We start from the raw sequence: 24,472 nt of genomic DNA, 5'->3' as shown, positions 1-24,472 counted from the left end.
CTTAGAGTTAGAAGTGCCATCAAAAGTGGGCAAATATACTCTCCCAACCGTACACTGTAAATCAGAGTTCTGGGTGAATGAGCCACTCATCCTTTTGCTCTTATTGCCCTGCTTGAGTTGGAAAAAATCTTTGAAAGTCAAAGCAGCTTGGAACTCCTCTCCCAGGGACTGGTACTCACAGAAGTAATCCCCCATAGGCATGTCTTCTGCGTCCATGTGCTCCATAACTCCTGCTGGTGAAAACTTAGGCATAGTAGATCTAGGGGGTGCGTTATAGATGTGTGGGTGACGCCTAGGTGTGGTACGCTCTATGTGGTGTGCAGCCCCGGAACTTTCTCCCCCCATGAACTCCCAGTGCCTCTCTCCAATGCGTTGTTGTCTCAGCTCCTGCAACTTCTTCTTTTGCCCCTTTGCCAGATCATTTAGAGCCTTCAAGAGATTGTTGAAGGCTACATCCTCCTTACTAACTTCCTCCATCTTTTTTGTCTCTTCTTCTTGCTCTGAGTCCTCAGAACCAACTGTAATCTGCAATACCCCCTCTCTACTTCTATATCTCTTCCTTCTGTAAGTGATGTTTTGCTTACCTCCTGGGGTCATAGGCACAGGGGTTTTTCCCCCCAGCTGGCCAAATCACCAGCTCTGATAACACTGTAATATTCTAAATAGAAAATTCACAGTGCAACCATAGCATACACAAAAGAAACATCCAAAATTTTGCTGCACCATTTAATACCAAATGCTAGAAAATTGACCCAGAACAACAATTTCATTTATATTATATGAGAAAGAGAGTATGAAAGGGGAACCTGGGCTTGCTACAAAAAGCTAGGCCACGCCCAGGTCTCAAAACTGCTGCCCAAACACTAAGAAGTCGGCCCCCACTTTAGCTTTTGTGCTGCTCTGGCAATTCTTGGTGCTGCTGGTGGACGAAATTGGTTGTACAGACAATACTACTCCAAAAGGGATGAAAATTCAGCTGGTGCCTTTTCTCATGCTGCTCCATCAAACCCAGAAAGGACTTGGACACCCAACTAGCCACCAAAAAACCAACCAATAAGTGTGAATTGCCCAGTGACACCAATTGTACGCACTGCTGAATAATAGCTGCAAATGGCCCTCAATCCACTATAAAAACCCAGCAAAAACTCCCTCCAATTAATCCTGGAAATTCCAACTCCAAACCAATAGCCCCAAGCTCACACGAATTTGCCCAAATTGTCCTTTGCACAGGCCCACACAAGACCTAGACAGCAAGTGATGGCTCTGCTGATTTACCACAGAAGCAAGCTCTGTAATCACTCCAATCCACCTGCAAAATGTAGGCAACAACTCCCTTCAACAACCCGGCAAAGGATTTGACATATAACAACTCCAAGAAGTGAAAATTATGCTACTGCGTCCAGTCTATCTTAGAAATTCGTCAAGACACTTGCAATGCCTCCTGGAACAGTGCTCTAAAGTGCAAGAGAATCCTCCTAGGGATGGCACTCGTGATCCATCAAAGGTAGGTTGAGATTTTCACTTGGAGATCTCATGTGCTAAACAACACTCTGTTGACCCAGCTAAACAACTTGATCAAACAATGGTTTAGATGTCAAATGACCAAAAGTCCCAAAATGAGTGCTCTCCCTTCTATTTATAATTTTAGCCTTTTTTTCCCTCCTTGTGGGCTCCACCCAACTAATCCCCTTCTTCTTCCTTTTCCCTTCAAATCGAACTCTCCAATAAAAGGTAGGTTTAGATTTTCGCTTGGAGATCTCATGTGCTGAAAACACTCTGTTGACCCAGCTAAACAAATTGATCAAATAATGGTTTAGATGTCAAATGAGCAAAAGTCCCAAAATGAGTGCTCTCCCTTCTATTTATAATTCCAGCCTCTTTTTCCCTCCTTGTGGATTTGTTAAATTGGCAACTAAGGCCAAAATCCATGTGGGTCATCTTATTTATGGCAGCTGATAATTTTATTGGATCCCTCTCACCGAGAGGTGTAGGATTGATCTAAAGATGATCGATTCCGATAAGTAGTTATGAAGTTATGAATTTATTTATGTTATAAAATAAATTGTCAAGTCGGCCAGCAACTTGCATAGGCTCAGAAGCCCAATAAACATGTATATTCATCATCTACGTTTTAGTATAAATAGAAGAGGATTTAAAGTCATTTTACACAATCCTAAGGTGATCTCCTCTCCACGTCTTGGGTTTTTGGAGAAGGAGAGAACTAAAGAATACGCTGGTCTAGAAGGAGCCCTAGCTGCAGATGATGCCCTTATCTACGCTGGTCATGGAGACATACATACGCTGTTCATGGAGACTGATATACACAGGTCATGGAAACATTTACACGCAGTTCATGAAGACAGTCAACGTGATTTGGATCCGTTGTCATATGGAACAGCCGCAGTCATAAAGACATTACACGTAGTTCATGAAGACAGTCAACATGATGCCCTAATCTGGATCCGTTGTCATATGGAAGCTGCAGTCATAATTAGGTAGCCGCAGATCATACAGTAAGAGAGCCGCAGGCATAGATGGTAGCCGCAGTAGATGGTAGCCACGATGGAAACAGGTAGCCGCAGTAGATGGTAACCACAGCATGGAGAAGCCCTAGAAACAACGTTGAAGATTTCAGGATTGCTGTAGGTGACAGCATGGGAACCTAGGCCTGTTTGGGTGGTTGATTGGTGTTGTTCTTGGGTGCTCTTGCAGGGCAGAAAGGCCAAAGTTTGAAGGCTAGACAGCGTGAAGAATCAACCTTGGACAGCATGGAAAAGGACTGTGTTTGAAGGCCTAGACTGCGGACTGTCTAAGGGCTGGTTAAGGGCTAAACATCAGGTCCGAAGAGCTGTGTTGAGGGCCAAGGAGCTGGGTTGTAAGGCTGAGTAGCAGAGGGGCAAAACGCTGGCTGTTAGGGACTGTTTGAAGGGTTCTGTGGTGACATTTGGAGGCAGCTCACTCTGGAAGATTGTTGTGCTAGGCCGCAGGCCATAGCACACAGTCAAGCTTGCATTGAAGGTTGTCAAGGGTGGACAGATCCATATAAAGCGTGGCAAGTGAGGGAGCTAACCTAGGTACTCCGCAGCCCTAGAAGGGTTTATTTGCAGCATGATATTGAATGATGCACTTTAGCAAGGGCAGCATGATGATGAATGATGCACATTAGCAAGGGCAGCATGATGATGGAAGATGCAGCATAATGAGCTGCATGATGACAAGAGCAGATGAGAGCAGCTCAGTCATCAAGGTTCAACACTGTGACAGTACAGCATGGTGTCACACGGTTATGTGTAGCAAATGGACGAAATGCAACACTACTAGGTGAAGCCGTCACCTTGGAGAATCAGTTGAAGCAGAATGTCTTCAACTGATCTCATCATCGTTATAGGAGATGATCTCTGCAGATATCAAAAGTCAAAATGTTGACTTCTATTGTAAATGTACTATCTCTCTCACTTTCTCTGCTGAACTATGAAGAACATAAAAGAAGAATTGATCAAGGGTTTCCCCACATTGTGGGGTTTGTCCTTGGCTAGCGCCACATCTTCTGTCCTCCTGTCTTGGCTTGTCTTTTGCGATTTATATTTATGTTCTATCTGCAGTTTACTTTAATGCTGATGTGATTGCTGATCAAGAAAAAAATAACTAAAATTGAAATAAATTGCTCTAGCATAGAACATACCTAAAATTAACAGGGCTCCACCCAACTAATCCCCTTCTTCTTCCTTTTCCCTCCAAATCGAACTCTCCAAGGGGGTGCTATTTCCTCATGGGGTGGCCCCACTAGCTCCACAATTTTCCTTTTTCTCCAAAATGGGTCTCTCTTTTCCCCCCAAAATTGAGTGCCCTTTAATTTTATCTACTCTCCCTAAGTTGTGAGCCAAAATTGGTGTCCTAACCAAAATTGCAAAATGGTGGTGCTGTTTGTGATTTTAATTAGAGGGGACATCAGTCTCATTGGAAAAAACAATCCCAGGGTAATTTCTTAAATACTTAGAAGTTTACACCAAAGAATAAATATAACACATATAAACAACCAACAATACATGCAAAATTGCACAGCATTTACTTCACTTCAATGATATCTGTATGTAATTTGACTACACTATACTGGTGATCATCTGATGTTGACTGCCCTCTCCTTTTTAGGTGGAAAAAATCAAGTAATGTTGTTGGCAAAACTTTCATGCTGCAGTGGCTGTCAAACAGGTTTTTAATAAATATAGCTAGTGAGAAATCCATGCCTTTGCTGATAATACCTTACCCCGAAAATTTGATATATGCTGCTTCAGATATAACAAGTAAAAGTAAACTACAATTACAGCCACAATAGCAGCATTGATGTTTCAGACCATCAATGCAAGGTCCACCATTCTCATTGCAAATAAACAAGTGCACCAGCAGCAGCACTATTGTTTCACACAAAACCATCCCAAACCAATCTCTGCATCAGCCTGCAAATTTTCCAAGGTCGTTATCAGTTTTTGACGCAAGATTTTAGTTTCCACCTTCTGCCGCAGTACATCCCGCAACCTAGCCACAAGTCATAAACGGACAAACAGGACACATCAGATGAGTACCTTCCTTTGGGCATTGGAACTTTGACCATATACAAATATATTACATGAAATGAAGGCACGGGAGAAATTGGATGTACTCAACTATACACTAAAATAGCCAAACACTATGGCATTTCCAAAGAAAAACACAACTCCAAGCAGAAAACATCCAAATGAGGATCATTTTGACCAAGCTCGCAGCACAAAAAAAATGCCAACAGAACAAAGTATATCTAAGTATGAAAATGCAAAATCTGAGATCACCAGCACTATTTTTCTGGATATGAAAAATGTACAACACTAGACATATAGATAACTGCTGTCACCAGGCTTACACGTAAAGGGTGGAACTATAGCTAAGTTATAAGAAACGACCTGCATGGCATGAAACTGTATTAATAACTGGTGCATGTAGATCAAAGTTTACACGTGGGTCTAAATTGCATCCTTCAGTAAGCATATGGGGACTGGATTGGGCCTCCTGTTTCTGACAGTAAAAGTGAATATAACTGCAACTTAAGAAGACTATTTTTGCAGCTTCATATTGAAAACCAGCATTCTACCTCATCCTCAAGTATAGGTGAGAAGATATGTTACACATTATGTTGAAGGTTCTCTAATAGCCTCTTAGAAAAGTGAGCCAGGAGCCAATATTGATCTAAAAGGATTCACTACAGACAATCTTGCTAGTGATCATAGGCTTCACAACAGAATCTGTGCTAGTGATCATAGGGTTCAGTCAAGTGTTGCTGGCATTGTGTCAGTCAAAAAACTGGCAAGGTTCTGGAAAACAAGAAATCGTAAAAATCAGAAACATTGGTAAAATTTAAAAAATAAAAAAATATTTCATTTTTTTTTCAATTCTTTTTTAACAGCTAAAGCAGCAACAACATCCAATAAATGCATTGCCACATAAATATGAAAATAAAACTAACATATAAGATGTCGCATTACATCACACTTCAACACGTAATCATGTATTGAATCCAAGTCCTGACAAAGCCTCAAAATATCAACAAAAAATATAATAAATATATCTCATCATCATGAGTCATCTACGATGAAATCAGATACATAAATCAATGATTTCCTCTGCCCCTTTTATGGGTGAACGTAATGGGTATTTCTCTAGATGAAGAAAGTCTTGGGGTTGGTGTTAAACTTTGACGTTCTCTTGGAGTAAGAGGTAGACTCTGACATCCTCTACTGGTGCCCATGTTACTGCTAAGTCCAACTCACTTTGTCAAAGTCCCCAAAGGTGGTGATGTCACCTCCTCCTCTACCTCTCTCTCTCCCTTGCTACATCCTCTAGTGCCTCCTCTTCTAACTCAATCAAAGACCAATCCCATGATAGGCCTGTTGGTCTCTGTTGCCACCTAAATCCGCACCTGGACTAATGTGGAGAAAATCGTTAAATCCACTTGGTGTGACTTTGGGGGCAATTCTTGAGTTGAGTAGCTGTCACTCAATTCTTAACTCCTTTGTCTAGGCTAACTCCTAGCAAAGCCAAGGGGTGTGGGCCCTATGAGACAAAAAAAAAACCAATGTTTGACTTAAGCTAAAGTTAAACTAAATCAAGTTCTAGAAGTAAAATGAGTTACCCAAGAAGCATTCAATCATAAACAAATTACAGCATGTACCTCAAAGCATGTAAATGATTTCACAAGTACATAACTATAAGCACCATGAACATTTATAAACAATAGATGTAGTGAAATACTTGAAATAGCAAATGAGATGCCAAATGTAAGATAGACCTTGTCTGTAGGTGCACCTTTTGTAACTATTTTTAAAATAACATGAATAGTGCCAAATAGATGCTTATGAAAACACTTCAAATCAATAGTGACCAATAGATATTAATTTTTGAGAATGTACATACCACTAATAAAGCGTGCCACACAATATTAGGAGAAATATGAAAATAACTACCAGCAAATTTAGTGTAAACAGCTTGGCTGTGGGATGGCAACTCCAATGGTAAAGCTGGAACTTAGTCCACAGAAGTAAACTGGGCTGATAACAATGAACTCCTTTAGCCCCTCAAGCACGTCCTCAGCAGTGATAGAAGCTGACCCTTGATAGCTCGAATATGTGCCCAAAGAAAGGAACTCGACTCAAGAAAAACGCTGGACTGATATCAAATATCACCCACAGTTCTTCCCAAGAAATCCTCTGCCAGTAATAACAGAGATCTTTGGCAGCTCAAATGGCACAACGGGAGGGAACTCGACCGCCTTTTAAGTAGCAGCTCGACCTCCAGAAATAGACTGGAACTCGGTCCTCAAAAGGACAGAACTCGACCCCTTTGAAATGTGTGATATTCCCACTTAGCAATATTGCTAAATGAAATATCAATTTTGCTCAATTTTGACATTTTGGTTTCCAACTTACAAAAAAGTGGGTTGTAGGGTCCCACTTGCAATTTTTGACTAAGGGAGGCTCCAACATAGGGGAAAAAGGACAAATCGACTTCTTAGTGGATGGTGGGGGCCATCCCCAAAGGGAAATACACACACCTTAGATAATTCATGCTCTTGGAGGGAAAAAGGCAAAGGGAGTCGATGCATGGTATCCACATGGAGAAAAGGAAGCTCAAGGATAAATAGGAGAAGCATGCATCATTTTGGGGCTTTTTGAACCTTTGTTAATCAAACCTACCTAGCACCGTTGCGCTGTTGAGCCAAGTTTGCAACTATTGTTCAGCACACGATATTTTCAGGTGAGAATCTAACCCTACCTTCGGCAATGTTATCAGAACCGGACTGGAACCGACCGGTCTGGCCGTTTTTGGCCCAAAACCGGTCTAAACCAGGGTTCCGAACCGAAATAGGCCTGTTCGGTACCAAACTAGCCGGTTCTGTAACAAAACCGGCCAATTCGGTACCGAACTGCCCTATTTCACCAAACCGACCGTTCAAAACTAGTTCCGACATAAGAAAAAAAAAATGCCTTTTTTTTTGAATTTTTTGAATCTTTCAGTTGGTTGGCTAGCTTCTAATTCTCCCCTAGGCTAGCCTAATATTCAAGCTTATGGCCCTCAGCCTAATAATCAAGCCTATGGCCCTAGTATTGCTATGGAATTTTGAATTCATGGTAATGTTAAATTCTTAAATTCTTTATCTTTCATTTTCATTCTTTTACTGAAATTTTTAACATTACCATGAAATGACTCAGGATGTTTGAGAGTGCTTCCAACGTCATTGGCTTTCATATGAAGAAAGTATAATTTTAGATTTCACTCAAAATCCAGCAGACTTAACAGTTTTCAGGATTTCAGGATTGGGGGCATTGCAACGTTTCCATTGGATTTTGTCATGTATGAGGGTATGTAACTAGTATTTAATAAAGAGCACCAAGCCCTCTATGTACTTTGATGTTAGTGGCATTGGTTGTCAAACTCCTCTATCACGACTCTACTAAAAATGTACCCATCACTCAAACAAAATATTGACATGACATCCTACATTTTTTCTATCTTATTTTAATGCCTAAATAGTTATATTGATGACAAAGACCCTAATATATGCAATGGTTTTGATGATATGTAGGCATTTGTTGTAACATGATTTTATTTGGATGCTAGAGGCCATCTAGAGCCTATTTGCTGATGTAATTTCGGTTCAGAGATGGATTGCACTCGATGCCATTTTGGTTATGTGCATCCTTACATGCTATTTAAATGAGAATTTCTGCATATTTGTGTATAAATGGTTTGGATTCATATGGATGCACATTAATATATATGTTTTTCTTTAAAATATGAATATTTTATGTGTTTTTGGTAAACCAATTTATTTATTTATTTTTATTTATTTATTTTATTTATTATTTTATTTTATTTTATTTTTATTTTATTTATTTATTATTTTTTTTTTCTGGTTTTGGTTCGGTTTTGATCGGTTATTGGTCCACAAGGTTTTTCGGTTCAATCACCGGTTCGGTTCTGATAACATTGACCTTCAATGGACTTCGAGTGCCTACCCAAGGAGGAAAATCTATACTATTTTGGATTTGTTCCGGGTGTTTTCATCCAGCATTTCGTGGGATTATTCAACAGACTGGGCGTAGTAGAGAAATATGCACTTCTTGGGAGAGCTAGTTGTGGAGCAACAATTTTGTTGGGCTTCCCGGGAGAGATTTGGACCATCGTTCGCTGAAGATTTGGAGAGCTACTGAGGCACATTTCTGTGGGAATCTTACTGTACCATTGACACTTCTTCAGGGACTGCGTAGGCCTGTGTAGGGGCATTTCTTGGTACACACATGGAGGCTAGGTGGATAGATACTTGGGGCTAAATTGAGCTAGGATTTGTGGAGGCATCCAGAGGGGAGTTTTACTAGCATTTGCTATCATTTTGGAGGATTTGGGTAGTGTGATTTCCAGGTGAGTCAAATTATTGAGCTAGTGGAGGAGCACATGGAAATTGGGGGTAAATTCAAAGGTCAGAATTAGGCCAAACTTTTTATGGGTTTTGGTGGGTTACTTGAGGAGAGTCCGAGGTTAATTTCTCAGATTTTTCTGAGCACTAGAGGAGGGCCAAACAATAGATCATTACTAGCCAACAGTGCAGTTTTCTAGGGCCAGCACAGAGAATTGAGGAAGATACTCTTCCAGCATCCAGACCCTTATTTTCTTCACCTGGGACTTGTTTAGCTTGCCTTTGGCAAGCCCGGGTAGATTAACTCCATGCTTATATTGTACACTCATTGATTTATAATAAAATAGCTCAACTTGGTGCAGTTTTTGGAGCATTTCTGGGTGTTTAATTATATGTGTGAAATTTTGTGCTGCATGTGTTGTTAATGCTTTGTTTATCACTATTAATTTTCCCCTAGGAATATTACAGTGGTATTAGAGCTCTGGTTTTCACTCAGTCGTGGGATTATTTCTATGACCCTAGAGGACAAGCAGAACCTTACTTACTGGAGGTAGAGGTAGAGGAGTCGAGAGAGAGAGTTGGAAATCAAACTTGACACTGAGGCCCTAGAAAAGACAATGGAAGAAGTAGACATGGGGGAGCCAAAGAGCAAAGAGGAGGCAACTTTTGAGAGCCTCTTAAGGGCCCTGAATGACTTCGCCAAGGGACAAAAGAAGATGTTGGAGGAGATCAAGCAGCAAAACCGAGATAAGGGCATTCACCGAGATTTTCTATTTGGGGAAAATTCAAGGGCTTCCCACTTGTATGACCACCACTCCCCTCTGACTCACCCACACGCTTTCAGTGGGTTAACCAGTACTACGTTGCCCACATTCTTGCCCTCAAGAGTTGGTGATCAGGCTAGTCAAGATGACATGCCTATGGGAGAATACTTTTGGGGATGGCAGTCTATGGGAGAGGATTTTCGAGATACATTGCCCTTCTAGAATTTTTGTCAAGTCAAGCAAAATGAAAAGGGCAAGGGCACAGGGTGTTCAAGCACGGAGAATTCGTAGCTGCAGCGCACTATCAGGAGGATGTATCTCCCCACCTTTGATGGTCGTCCAAGTGCACGACTAGGGCTTGTGTTGAGAAGTTGGACACATACTTTCAGCTTAACCAGATGATTGAGGTAGAAGCCATCAAAATGGCTACTTTGCACTTGGAGGGGGAGCACATGACTGGTGGTTCCACGGGTTGACCACGCTAGGGCATGCCATCGTGACTTCCTACGAGAAATTCACATGAAGGGTTGTGGAGCCCATTTCAAAGAGTTGACGTAGTTTAGACAGACAGGTAGCCTAGAGCACTACATATCAGAGTTCTTGAGGGTATCAGTGATGATGCCAGACTTCTCGGATGCTAGGAGGGTCTACACCTTTGTTGAGGGCTTAGTTGAGCCACTACATAGGTTAATGAGGTCCCATAGGCCCACCACTCTACAAGAGGCCGTATCTTGTGCCCAATGATTTGCAGGACGCAATCACCAAGGCTAGCGCACCAATTCCACCATGAGGTCCTTTTCCACAAAGGGGCTGTGACACTAGGCCACCACCACAACGTGACATTCAGGGGCGTGGGTAGTTGGACAATGAGAACCAGAGAGACCTCCGTAGGAGGAAGTTGTGCTTCACTTATCAAGATCCGTGGGCACCAGGGCACAGGTGTACCAAGGGCAAGGCCCACTACATAGAGGTGTTTTCTAATAGCGAGCCAGAGGATGAGGCAAAGCAAGAGATAGGCGTTGGTGATGATGAGCCAAAGGCTACAGGAGGAGGAGGAGGTGGAGGTGCACCACACCCACTAGGAGGCGCTCCTTTCTTATCGGCCGCAATAGTTATCGCTTCACTTCGGGGAGTGTCGAAGTACCTCACTATGAGGATCAAGGGCACAATGTAGGGGCAACGCGTTTCAGTGCTAGTAGACAGTGGGGCAACCCACAATTTCGTAGATGCCCAGATAGTGGAGAGGACAGGCATACACACAGAGTCTTTTGAGGGTTTCTCCATTTTGGTGTCGAGAGACCGCACCATGCAGTGTACAGATACGTTCTAGGGATGACAATGGTGATGGGGAACTCTTCGATGACAGACCATTTCTTTGTGGTGGATGTTCTAGAAACCAATGTGGTGCTTGGCGTACAGTGGCTCTACTCTTTGGGATGTGTTACTACCAATTGGCAGAAATTGGAGATGGAGTTTATAAGGCCAGATGGGAGGCCTATTTTGTTGAGAAGCATGCATTTATATCCCCCACAGAAAGTATGAACGCACAAGATGGAGGCAGTCTTGAGACATGGGGATATAGAGTGGGTTGTAGAGCTCAGGATATTTGATCTAGGGGATGGGCCCAAACCACCACACCCAGATGTTTAGGCCATTCTAGATAGATACCTATCAGTGTTTGGAGACATCCAACTAGGGCGGCCACCCGACATGGGGTTTGAGCACACCATAGAGCTGGAGCTAGGGGTAGAGACAGCCATTACAACCCCATACAAGCATTCCAAGGCGTATCAGGATGAGATTGAGCGAACTATCCAGGAGTTGTTGCCATTGGGGCACATTAGGCCTAAGTCTAGCCCCTTCGCTTCATCAGTTGTTCCAGTGAAGAAGAAGGACGATTTAAAGCAGATGTGCATTGACTACCGGACCCTTAATAAGAAGACCCCGAAGAACCGGTACCCCATTTCCTGCATAGATGAGCTTTTGGATGAGCTTAGAGGAGCTAAATACTGCTCTAAGATAGACTTACGCTCGGGGTACCATCAAATTCGGGTGAGGGATTAGGATATCCCTAAGGCAACTTTCAGATGTCATTATGGCCATTTTGAGTTCTTGGTTATGCCCTTTGGGCTAACCAGCACATTTGCTACCTTCCAATCCTGCATGAACCATGTGATCCACAAGAAGTTGCACACGTTTGTGTTGGTGTTCTTTGACAACATACTAATTTACAACAGAATGTGGGAGGAGCACCTACATCATATAGAGGAGGTGCTACGCATCTTGGAGGTGTAGCAACGCTATGCGAAGCGGTCCAAGTGTGAGTTTGGGCTGACTGAGATGCTCTACCTGGGGCACATTATTGGAGAGGATGGAGTGCGAGTGCATGAGGAGAAGTTAGAGCCATCTGAGACTGCAAATTTCCCCGAAATGTGACCGAGTTGAGGGGATTTGTGAGCATTTCCACATACTACAGGAAGTCCATAAAGGGCTTCTCACAGTTAGCGTCACCCCTCACAGATCTGACTAAGAAGATGGCATTTGCATGGACATATAGAGCACAGGCAGCATTTGAGCACCTCAAGGAGGTGATGCACAATTGTCTGATGTTGGCTTTGCCCGATTTTACACAACCATTCACCTTGGAGTGTGATGCATCAGGTGAGGGCATTGGTGTAGCGTTGTCACAGGGAGGCCACACGATAGCTTTCTAGAGTCAGAAGCTCCTTAGTCATGAGACGCCTTATTCTATCTGTGACAAAGGTGATGTTGGCCATCATACATGCATTGGCCAAATTCCGACAGTACTTAGCGGGCAACAGGTTCAGGGTGAAAACCGATCATAACAGTCTTTGCCGCTTTTTGGAGTAGAAGGGCCTCAATGAAAGGCAACAAAAGCAGGTTAGCAAGATTCAAGCCTATGACTTCGACAGAAAGTATGTCAAGGGCAAGCAAAACATAGTGACAAATGCCTTATCCAGGAGGCCCTCAATACTTTCACTCATGAGCATTTGCCATGACTGTAAGGCGCATCTTTTGGTGGAGTACTCCAAGGATCGACAAGTGTGTGAGATCTTGGATGGTACTCATGGGGGTGAGCGCTACAAGGTGATGGTCGATGCCATTTACTACAAGGGGTGCATATATCGTGTGCCTAGTTCACAATTGAGGGAGAATATTCTCCATGCAGCCCACGATTCACCTTTGTTAGGACATCAGGGGTTTTTGAAGACTTACAAGATAGTCAGGTTGCGTTTCACTTGGAGGGGCCTCAAGGGAAACGTGTTGAGGCCTGTAAGGCCTGCCAAAGGAACAAGGGGGAGTTGACTCATCTCGCTAGAATGTTGCAACTGCTTCCCATTCCGGAAGGGAAGTGGGAGAGCATCTCAATGGACTTCATCATGGGACTCCCTATGGTGCAGGGTCAAGACTGCATATATGTTGGCCATCATGCATGCATTGGCCAAATTCTGACAGTACTTAGTGGGCAACAGGTTCAGGGTGAAGACCAATCATAATAGTCTTTGCCACTTTTTGGAGTAGAAGGGCCTCAATGAAAGGCAACAAAAGCGGGTTAGCAAGATTCAAGCCTATGACTTCAACATAAAGTATGTCAAGGGCAAGCAGAACATAGTGATAAATGCCTTATCTAGGAGGCCCTCGACACTTCACTCATGAGCATTTGCCATGACTGGAAGGTGCATCTTTTGGTGGAGTACTCCAAGGATTGACAAGCATGTGAGATCTTGGATGGTACTCATGGGGATGAGCACTACAAAGTGATGGTCGATGTCATTTACTACAAGGGGCGCATATATCTTGTGCCTGGTTCACAATTGAGGGAGAATATTCTCCATGCAACCGACGATTCACCTTTGTCAGGACATCAGGGGTTTTTGAAGACTTACAAGACAGTCAGGGAGCGTTTCACTTGGAGGGGCCTCAAGGAAAACGTGTTGAGGCATGTACACGAGTGTGAGGTCTGCCAGAGGAACAAGGGGGAGTTGACTCATCTCGCTAGAATGTTGCAACTGCTTCCCATTCCGGAGGTGAAGTGGGAGAACATCTCAATGGACTTCATCATGGGACTCCATATGGTGCAGGGTCAAGACTGCATATATGTGGTGGTGGACTAGTTGACGAAGTATACCCATTTCTTTGCTATCCACACCTAGTACATTGATTTGCAAGTTGTGGAGCTATTCTTCAGGTAGGTTTTTCAGTTGCATGGTCTCCCCAAGACCATAGCTAGTGATAGGGATAGTTGCCTCATGGGGGCTTTTTGGCAGGAGCACTTCAGACTGGTGGGCACAAAGCTCACTCCTAGTACCGGCTACCACCCCAGATAGTGGGCAGACTAAGATAGTTAACAAGTGGTTGGAGAGGTATTTGCGGAACTATGTGACAGGGCAACAACGAGCTTGGGTGAAATGACTACACTTGGGGGAGTTTTGCTACAATACTACCTATCACATGTTGTTAATTTATGGTATGTTTTATGCTTAGAGCAGTTTACTTCAATTTCTTCTTATTAGCCATTGTTTAGCAATCACATTAACATAAAGTAAAATGCTGATAGAACATTAATAGATCGACATAATACAAGCCAAGACAAGAGACACCAAATGTGGCGGCTAGACAGGGACAAACCCCAATGTGGGGAAACCCTTTGATCAATTCTTCTATAATCTTCAATAGTTCAACAGAGAGAGAAATAGTACAAATGTACAGTTCTGTAATTTTATGACAGCAGTAATAAAACCCTAACCAACACTTTCAAAGTTGGTCAAACAGTCCAGAAATGACCTCAAGTCAACCTTGGACAACTTGGCCTTCAACAGCAATGAAGGTCAACCCAAAACAGTCCAAAAGAGATGGTCACAAGTGGTCAACACATATGCAGTCAACCCTAACCAGCCAATGCTCGTCAATTCGGTGGCCAAATCAGGTCAACAGAATGTTGTTCAGATCTGTGGCTTGCTTGTTGGAGGCTCCTCAACCTAGGTCGAAGTCAAAACACCCTCTTTGCTGGTCAACACAGTCATCTTTAGCTTGCTGCTCCTTGGTCAACCACAATCAACGCTGGAACAAACCTACGTCCTCCTTCTAGTTGTGTCTTCCTTCCTTGCTGCATCCTTCCTCTCCCACGTGAGACATGTTGCTCCTTGTATACCCAATCAAGTAAGGAGAGAGAAGAATGTAAGATGAGATGAGATGAGTGAATAATGCCTCAACCTAACTTGTATTTATATGAAACGTTGAGGATGTGTGCCACACATTTAGCTGCTGGCTGACCTTGACAATTTGTCAAGTAAATACAAATAAATTCATATCTCCATAAATACTTGTGAGAATCGGATGATCGTTAGATCAATCCTACACCTCTCGACGAGAGGAATCCAAGAAAAATATCAACTGCCATAAATAAGATGATCCACATGGAGTTTGGCCCTAGTTGCCAATTTTAACACTCCCTCTCAACTAGGGAGAACTCCATCTGCTAATCCATCTGACTGTCGGCACTCTCTGCCATCAAATGCACTGCCCTGCACTGCTCTGCTATACTCTACTCTGTTTTACTATGAAGAAGAAGAAATGATTGAGGATGTATCATACAATTCTCTACTGACCCGAAGTTAGACCCAGAGAGTGTGTCATACCACTCTTACTAATCCCAGATCAGTGCCAGAAGAGTGTCTCAAACCACTCATACTGATCCTAGATCAGTTTCACTGATCCCAGATCAATGGAGGTCATCCTAGCATAGGGAGTACGGTAGATTCAACAATGCGTCCATCAATAGTACTATTATGGTCCCTAACCCCATTTCCCTACTCATTAGCCAGATGAGAGGTGCTTCCCATAAGTCCCAGACTGCATGGGTAAAAAGGACGTCTCGACAGGAGAACCACTCATCTTGTCCATATGTCACCACGGGATATCAAAGGGGAAGGTTGAACCTTTCAGCCTATACACAGTGCACCACTAGGGGAGGGTGAGTTGCCCTATGGTCGCTTGTCGCTCCAAGTACCCCACGCCCCCTGGAGCCCCCAGAGCTCAATCCATGCATCATTCAGGACCCTCATAAGAGGGTCCCTCAACGACTCCAAGTCGTTCTTGGAAAGTCAAGAATTTGACCTTTCCCAAGGGCTTTGTCAGAATGTCGACGACCTGCTCATCTGTACCGATATGTTGGACCCTTATTGCTCCTCGCTGTACCATATCCCGAATAAAGTGGTACCTGATATCGATATGTTTGGAGCGACCATGAAATATGGGGTTCTTTGATAAAAAAATCCCACTCTGGTTGTCACACAGGATCACAGTAGTACCCAATGTATATCCAAATAGCTCACTGAATAGCTTCCACAACCAAACAACCTCACAAGAAGCCATACTCGCAACAATGTACTCTGTCTCAGCAGTGTTCAAAGCCACCAACTTCTGCTTTCTGCTCATCCGGGATATCGAGGCAGATCCCAAAGAGAAACAACACCCAGAAGTGCTCTTTTAGTCCACCACACTGCTTGCCCAATCAGCGTCGGTATATCCATGTAGTCTCATATCTCCGGTAGTGTATCTCAACCCATGAGTGATTGTGCCACGAAGGTATCTCAACCAATGTTTTACAACTCGGACTCGGACTCGGACTCGGCCGAGGATCGACTCGGACTCGGACTCGGACTCGGTAATGACTCGGCCGGCTCGATTTCAATGACTCGGTCGTTGTAAAAAATACATTAAATATTTATTTTTTTTATAAAAAAACATAATTTTAAATATTTTAAACATAATTTTAAATATTTTAAACATAATTTTAAAGATTTTCATTCATGTTTCCAAACACACAGCATTATAATATAGATGGAAGACAACATATGATCAAAGTAGGCTCATGAACCAATCCATTATATCAAAATGGTACCCAATGGGTGGGCAGAGACTCAGCCCAAACTATGGGTGGGCAGAGACTTCAAGCCCCCGACTTAGTTTCCCAGCTTATATTTTGAGATAAGTGTTTACCACAATTGATATGAGCAATGGATGTCATGTTTATATTTCTGGAATGGTTTATATGCTAATTAACTGTGTGAAGTATGCTTTCTTAAGGGATTGGAATTGCTCATGTTATGATAATGCTTTGATTGTTGATGAAAATGTAAATGATTACATGTGTTGACCTCATGATATGCATCTGATCATGTGAAAATTGCAGTACTCTATATGCATGTGCCATGGACTCTCGAGTCTAATTAATCTCAGCATTAAGGGTGCTTATGGACACTATTCAAGTTTAAGATGCTTGCATTAATAGATTCCTGTGTGGTAAAAGGAATGCTACAGTTCATAGCCTAGATCTTTATTAAATAAGTCTACACTTGTGTGAAATCCTACATGTTGTGTCTACACTGCTGAAAGAATGGTGATCATAATCATGAATTAACTTTAGCTATACGTGCCACAAGAATGCATCACAGTCATTGAGTGGCTGATTGTAGTTACTATGTCTAATCCTGGGCTGCAAGAGCATAGATGTACATATACCCAGCTATTTTATTAACTGTTCTTGAACACCTATTTGAAACCTAAATAATACAAATGGCACCTAGAGCAACCGTGGGTTCTTTGACTCGGCCGAGTCAATACGGACCCGGCCGGGTTGACCGAGTCATAGTTGACTCGGTCAACCGAGCCGGGTTGCTGGCTGGGTCATTAAAATTTGCTTTGGCTCGGTTCGAAACGGCCGTTTCCGAGTTGACTCGGCCGGGTTGTAAAACACTGATCTCAACAGATTCTTGGCACCAATCCAATGTGAGTGGTGAGGCTCAACCATATGTTGACTCAACGTGTTGACTGCAAAAAATATATCTGGACGGGAGTTCACCAAGAACATCAATGCTCCTATGAGTTGACGATACTTGGTAGCATTTTGCAAAATAGGTCCGGCAGCACTACTGCTTAACTTCTCGAAGTCAAGCTCCATCGGGGTAGTCACAGGGTTGCAGTCCACCATACCGAATCTCTTCAATATCTTCACCACATATTTTCCTTGAGATAGGAAAATCTCCCCTGGCTTCTGCCAGACTTCCAGTCCTAGGAAATAGTGCATCAGTCCTAGGTCCTTCATCTCAAACTCGGAAGCCAACTCCCTCTTACATTTGTAAATGAGAGGGTTTGCACCTGTCAAAAAGTGGTCGTCAACGTATAGCACCATTATGAGAGGTTTATCATCTTCAACCTTAAAGTAAAGGTTAGGGTTAGCGTCACTCCTAGTGAATCCCAACGTCATCAAGTAGGCTATCGATCCTCTCATACCAGGCTCGGGGTGCTTGCTTCAGCCCATAGAGGGCTTTCTTCAACCTGCACATGTGAGATTCCTGATCATGAATCTCAAATCCTTCGGGTTGTTCCACATAGACTTCTTCTTTGATCGAACCATGCAAGAACGTGGTCTTGGCATCCATCTGATGTAGGTTCCATCCTTACAAAGAAGCAAGGGTTATGATCGAGTGGATGGTGGTGTATCAGGCAATAGGTGCAAATATCTTGTCATAGTTTATACCTTTCTTTTGAGAGAAGCCATGAGCGACAAAACGAGCCTTATACTTTTCAGCACTTCCATCAGCTTCATGCTTTATCTTGTAAAGCCATTTCGAAGTGACAATTGTTTTGTCCTGGGGTCTGGGGACCACAACCCAGACATCATTTTTCATGATGGACTCGTAATCCTCAATCATAGCATCCTTCCATATTTGATGCTTTATGGTTTCTGCGAACGATGAAAGCTCATTTTGAATGATCGTGCTCATAATGGTCAAGTATCCTTGATACCTGGTCGGCTTCTTACTTTCACAGAAAGTCCCTCTGGGTGCAATGTGTCCTTCAGCATCATCAAGTGTCCCCCTAAGCAATGAAGGTCTCTTCCCAGAAGAGGAAGGTTCTTACAGAGGGGTATCAATAGGATGCATAGGTTCGTCCACATCGGGAAACGCACCCCCTTGCGTCTCCCAAAAAAGGGTGCGTGGGGAATGCATTCCCAAGAGACTCCCCGTCAAGGGTGCAAAGGGTGTGAGGGGTGCGTGCACCTGACCTTGGGGGATGTGTCCCATGGAGCACTGCATAAAAACTTCGGAAGCCTTTGATCATGAAGCATAGCACGGACAACTTCCACAATCATACGATTCTTCCTTTCCGCCACACCATTTTGCTCAGGAGTATATGGTGTTGTGGTCTCCCTCTTAATACCAGCCTCTTTGCAAAAGTAATGGAACTCATTGGATTCATACTAAGTCCCATTATCAGTCCTTAAGATCTTGATCTTCTTTTCGATTTGATTCTCGATCAAGGCTTTGAAGTGACGAAACCAGGAGAACACTTCATCCTTCCCTTTCAAGAAGTATATCCATGTCTTGTGAGAATAATCATCTATAAAAGTGAGGTAATATAAATATCCTCCTAAAGAGTTCATAGGCATCATACCAGATATGTCGGAGTGAACCAACTGCAATATATCGGAGGTCTTGCTATGGCTTGAGGGGAATGGCCCCCTTTTGAGATTTCCTTCGACACATCCCGACATACACCTTCTTGCTCTACTTTCAACTCGGGCATCCCTGTCACCATTTGTATCACGTCGGGTTGAGCTTTATAATGAATATGGGCAAACCTCCGGTGCCATAGTTTGGACTAAAGAGATGTGTCACAAGACATGACACCCAACAGACTTCCTCAGACTTGATATAAAGAGTCAACCCGAAACCCAAGAGTGAAAGCATCTTTAAAATTCTTTTTCCATACACGTGCCTTGCCATCGATGAAGGCCACCTTGTAGCCTTTGTCTTCCATTGCCGAAAGGGACACCAGGTTCTTTTTGAGATCACGTACATATAGGACTTCTTGCAAATGAATTGTATTACCCTGATTCAATTGTAGAGTAACATTTCCTACACCCCTTCATGGGATAGGTGGAGTTGTCTCCAAGAATAATTTCCAGGCTGGTCTCCTTCTCTATCAAGATTAGAGAGAGCTTCTTTGTAACCAGTGAAGTGCCTTAAGGCACCACTATCAATAAGCCAATTTCCCAATATCAGAGGAGAAGTAGTAGAGAGGGCCGATATCAGATAATATCCATCTTGCTTATTGTTAACAACATTAGATTCATACCTGGAGTTTCTTGCCTTCTTGGAGGGTTGACCACTTCCTTGATTTCTGGCATTCCTCTTTCCTTTGCCATTGAACCTGCCATTCCTTTGATTGTGGTTGGAATTGCCTCGGGAGTGATTTTGATCATCGTCATGAGATGTGTCCTTTCTATTAGGGCACTCCCTCACATAGTGGCCAATTTTGTTGCAAATGAAACATCTTCCTTTCCTTCCACCTTTCGGTCCGACCTTTCCTTTAGATTTTGACCCGGAATTATTTCTCCTTTTAGCATTAGAGGAGAAACCAATGGGGTTGCCTCTAAATGCAGGCATTTCCTACTCTTCAATCCTTCTCTCTTCTTGATGCATCTCGCCATCAATTCCTCAAATCCTAGAATTACATTATTGTTGAGAAGAGTGGTTCTAAATACATACCATTCAGATGGGAGTCCTCCAAGAGTTGTGATAGTCAGTTCCCTGTCAGGAATCACTTCCCCAATCGATAGGAGATAATTTTTGATCTCAGTGATCCTTAAGAAGTAGGACTGCATATTCTCGTCTTTGCCCTTCTTAATTTCCTTTAGAATATTCTTAAGCAACAAAGCTTGATTTGCATCACTAACTTTAAATAAGCTTACAAGTCTATTGTAGATTTCCTTGGAGGTGGTTAGCTCGGAAATGTAGGCCATCAAGCGCTTGTCGATAGAGTCCCGAATAATCTTTGTTTTTACTTCTCCCTTAGTCCCCTTGTTCCTTGCTACAATTGATGCATTTGATGGAGGCTCAATGATTCTGCCTCTCACATGGTCCAACACTTCCTGCTCTTCCAATGTTAGATCAAGAGACATCTTCCATCCGTGATAGTCAGACTTCTCACGAAGCTTGTCTTCAGCGGGAAGTGTGATGAGGAACCCATGAAGTCTATAGACTTTTCCAACAGTCTTCGGTGATTGCTCTTGCTCTTGCTCTTGCTCTTGCTTGGGCTTTGTCTTCACCTCAGCTCTGATACCATGTTAGATTATGGTATGTTCTATGCTTAAAGAAGTTTACTTCAATTTCTTCTTATTAGCCATTGTTTAGCAATCACATTAACATAAAGTAAAATGTTGATAAAACTTTATAGATGGATAGAGAACAATCCAACACAAGAGACACCAGATGTGGTGGCTAGCCAGGGACAAACCCCAATGTGGGGAAACCCTTTGATCAATTCTTCTATAATCTTCAATAGTTCAGCAGAGAGAGTTATAGTACAAATGTACAGTTCTTTAATTTTATGACAACAATAATAAAACCCTAACCAATGCTTTCAAAGTTGGTCAAACAATCCACAAATGACCTCAAGTCAACCTTGGACAACTTGGCCTTCAACAAAAATGAAGGTCAACCCAAAACAATCCAAAAGAGATGGTCAAAAGTAGTCAACCCATACGCAGCCTTGCGGTCAACCCTAACCAGTCAACGCTGGTCAATTCGGTGGTCAAATCAAGTCAACGGATTACTGTTCAAATTTGCGACTTGCTTGATGGAGGCTCCTCACCCTAGGCCGAAGTCAAAACACCCTCTTTGTTGGTCAACGCAGTCAACTTTAGCTTGCTACTCCTTGGTCAACCACAGTCAATGCTGGAACAGACCTGCGTCCTCCTTCTCGCTGCGTCTTCCTTCCTTGCTGCGTCCTTCTTCTCCCACGTGAGAGATGATACTCCTTGTATACCCAATCAAGTAAGGAGAGAGAGAGAAGAATGTAAGATGAGATGAGATGAGTGAATAATGCCTCAACCTAACTTGTATTTATATGAAACGTTGAGGATGTGTGCCACACATTTAGCTGCTGGCCGAACTTGACAATTTCTCAAGTAAATAGAAATAAATTCATATCTCCATAAATACTTGTCGGAATCGGATGATTGTTAGATCAATCCTACACCTCTCGATGAGAGGAATCCAAGAAAAATATCAATGGCCATAAATAAGATGACCCAAATGGAGTTTGGCCCTAGCTGCCAATTTTAACACATGTTTATTAGTATGTCACATTTCCGAGCCCTATATGGATATGATGCTTTATCTTTTGCCGACCTTGTTTTTGGAGATAGTCGGGCCCCAAGGGACAAAGATTGGATACAAGAGAGCCAAAACATCCTTAAGGCTCTCAAAGATAACTTGCAGACAACCCAAACCAGTAGAAGATGTATGCAGATAGGCATTAGGTTGAGAGACATTTTGAGGTGGGAGACTTGGTTTTCTTGCGTCTCCAACCTTACAGGAAGTCCACGCTGAAGTAGAAGGGGGCCGCGAATCTACAACCACGTTTTTATGGGCCGTACAAGGTGATTAGTTGGATTGGTGAGGTGGCATACGAGCTAGAGCTTCCACCTGGAAGCAAGGTGCATAATGTCTTCCATGTTTCATGCCTCAAGAAAGTACTGGGACAACATGTGACCGCAGTGACTGAGCTACCTCCATTGGATGATGATGGGCATTTGGTTGTTCAGCCTAAGGCTATTCTGGAGACGAGGGAGAGTAGATTGAGGAGTAGAGTTATCAGCGAGTTTTTGATCAGGTGGAAGAACCTGCCTGATGAGGATGCCACTTGAGAGGGTGAGAAAATACTTCAACACCGATCACTGCATTTGCTTGAGGGGAAGCAACATTTTGGCGGGGAGGGTTGTGATATTCCCAGTCCGCAAATATGGCTAAGTGAAATATCAATTTTGACAATTTGGTTGTGTAGCATCAATTTTGTTAGTTGTGGAGTACAAAAATATGCACTTCCTCGAATAGCTGGTTGTGGAGCAACAATTTTGTTGGGCTTTCTAGGAGAGACTTGTACCATCTTTGGCCAGAAATTTGGAGTGCTAGCTAGGCACATTTCTATGGGAATCTTGTTGTAGCATTGACAATTCTGCAAGGACTACATAACCCTACGCAAGGGCATTTCCTAGTCCACACATGGAGGCTAGGTGAATAGATACTTGGGGCTGAATTGAGCTGGGATTTGCTAAGGCATCCAAAGGGGAGTTTTACTAGCATTTGCTATCATTTTGGAGGAGTTGGGCAGTGTCATTTTCAGGTGGGTCGAATTAGCCAGCTAGTGGAGGAACACGTAGAAATTGGGGGTAAATTAGAGGTCAAAACTAGGCTAAACCCCTTCTGAGTTTTGGTGGGTTATTTGAGGGGAGGCCGAGGTTAATTTCTTGGAATTTTCTGAGCACTGGAGGAGGGCCAAACAACAGATCCTTACCAAGCAACAATGTAGTTTTCCAGGGCTAGCGCAGAGCATTGAGGAGGATACTCTTCCAGCATCCGAGCACTTGTTTTCTTCACCTGGGACTTGTTTAGCTTTCCTTTGGCAAGCCCAAGTGCATTCACTCCATGCTTATATTGTACCCACATTGATTTATAATAAAATGGCTTAGCTTGGCGAAATTTTTGAACCATTTCGGGGTGTTTAATTATATGTGTGAAATTTTGTGTTGCATGTATTGTTAATGCTTTGTTTATCACTGTTAATTTTCCCTTAGGAATATTACAAAATGGTAGAACTTAGCCCACAAAGAAGTAGTAAACTTGGTCTAGAGAACAAGAGATATTTAGCAAGCAAGAAAGGAACTCTTGGCTTGATATGACTCATGAGAAGAGAATCTCAACCTCTTTGGAGAGTGAAAAACTACTTTAGTATGGCACAAGACCCAACTTGTAAAGATACTACAGACTAACAAAAGTCATTGAGAAAATCGACTGATAAAACCCTGAACTCACTTCATTTCTGTCACTATCTTCTTCTTCGTGAACAATGAAGCCCAATGTTGAAATTTGAGTGATTCCGCTCCAATATTAGATAAGGTGTATAGTTTCAACACCAAAACCAACACCCAGAATAAGGGTTTCCAAAAGCCCTAGTCTCTTTCTCAAGAGCCCTCTAAAATTTTATTTCGCAAGTGAAAAGTGGAAGCATTCAGAGAGACTCCTCTTTCTCCCCTTTTATAACTCATGCAATATCCCCAATTTTGTGAGCATGAGAATTTTTCCCAATTTTGGTAATATCAATTAAAAGGGGCAACTAGTATTTTGAAGAAAGGTGGAAACTATTATCTTATCGCAGATTGTCGGCAAATTATTGTTTTATTAAGACTGTGGAAAAAGTTACTAAATGGAAAATGGCCCCCACCAATAAAATAATATTAAAATGAGTCTAGAAGGATGGAGAAAAAATATAAGAGGGGGGACTCATTTTGTGGGGCATCTTTTGACTATTACACTTAACACTTCATCTTCTCTTGGAATTGCTTAGCGCAAGGGTAGAGTGTTGTTTAGCATAGGCATTCTAGGAGAGATTCCACCCCATCTTTGGAGGAATTCAAGTGCCTCCCTAGTTGGGAATTCAAAGAGTCCATTGCTGGGCTTTCATAGAGCTTCATTGACAACAATATTCCGAGGTTTGCATATTTCCTGGGCATCCAAGCAATTTGAGTTATTCAGTGTGGTCCAACATATAGTGAGTTGGAGTCTGCGTTATTTGCAAGAGGATTTTCCTAGTTGGAGCCGGAATTTTGTGGTGATTTTGTAGGGATTGAGAGCAAAAATCTATGGGAAGAAATTCTCTTCATTTGGAAGGGCACAAG

The 24,472-nt window shown here is 42.7% G+C and overlaps 1 protein-coding gene across 7 annotated transcripts in view; it reads right to left on the bottom strand.

Annotated features, from left to right (window-relative positions):
- Positions 1 to 4,014: 4,014 nt before the first annotated feature.
- Positions 4,015 to 24,472, bottom strand: part of LOC149180519 (Polynucleotidyl transferase, ribonuclease H-like superfamily protein) — a 431,165-nt gene continuing 410,707 nt past the window's right edge. For all 7 annotated transcript variants that reach the window (XM_089416153.1, XM_089416152.1, XM_089416156.1 and 4 more), the window contains one exon: positions 4,015 to 4,533. In XM_089416153.1, coding sequence (XP_089272279.1) covers positions 4,410 to 4,533 — 124 coding nt within the window. In that variant the 3' untranslated portion in view covers positions 4,015 to 4,409. The remainder of the gene's footprint in view (positions 4,534 to 24,472) is intronic.

The sequence above is a fragment of the Pinus tabuliformis genome, chromosome 3_2 (assembly GCF_031772625.1).
Source record: "Pinus tabuliformis cultivar Carrire ecotype Pingquan chromosome 3_2, CPIR1, whole genome shotgun sequence".
In the NCBI taxonomy this organism is placed as follows: domain Eukaryota; kingdom Viridiplantae; phylum Streptophyta; class Pinopsida; order Pinales; family Pinaceae; genus Pinus; species Pinus tabuliformis.
The sequence above is the reverse complement of the archived record's forward strand: the minus strand, read 5'-3'. Positions and strand labels throughout refer to the sequence as shown.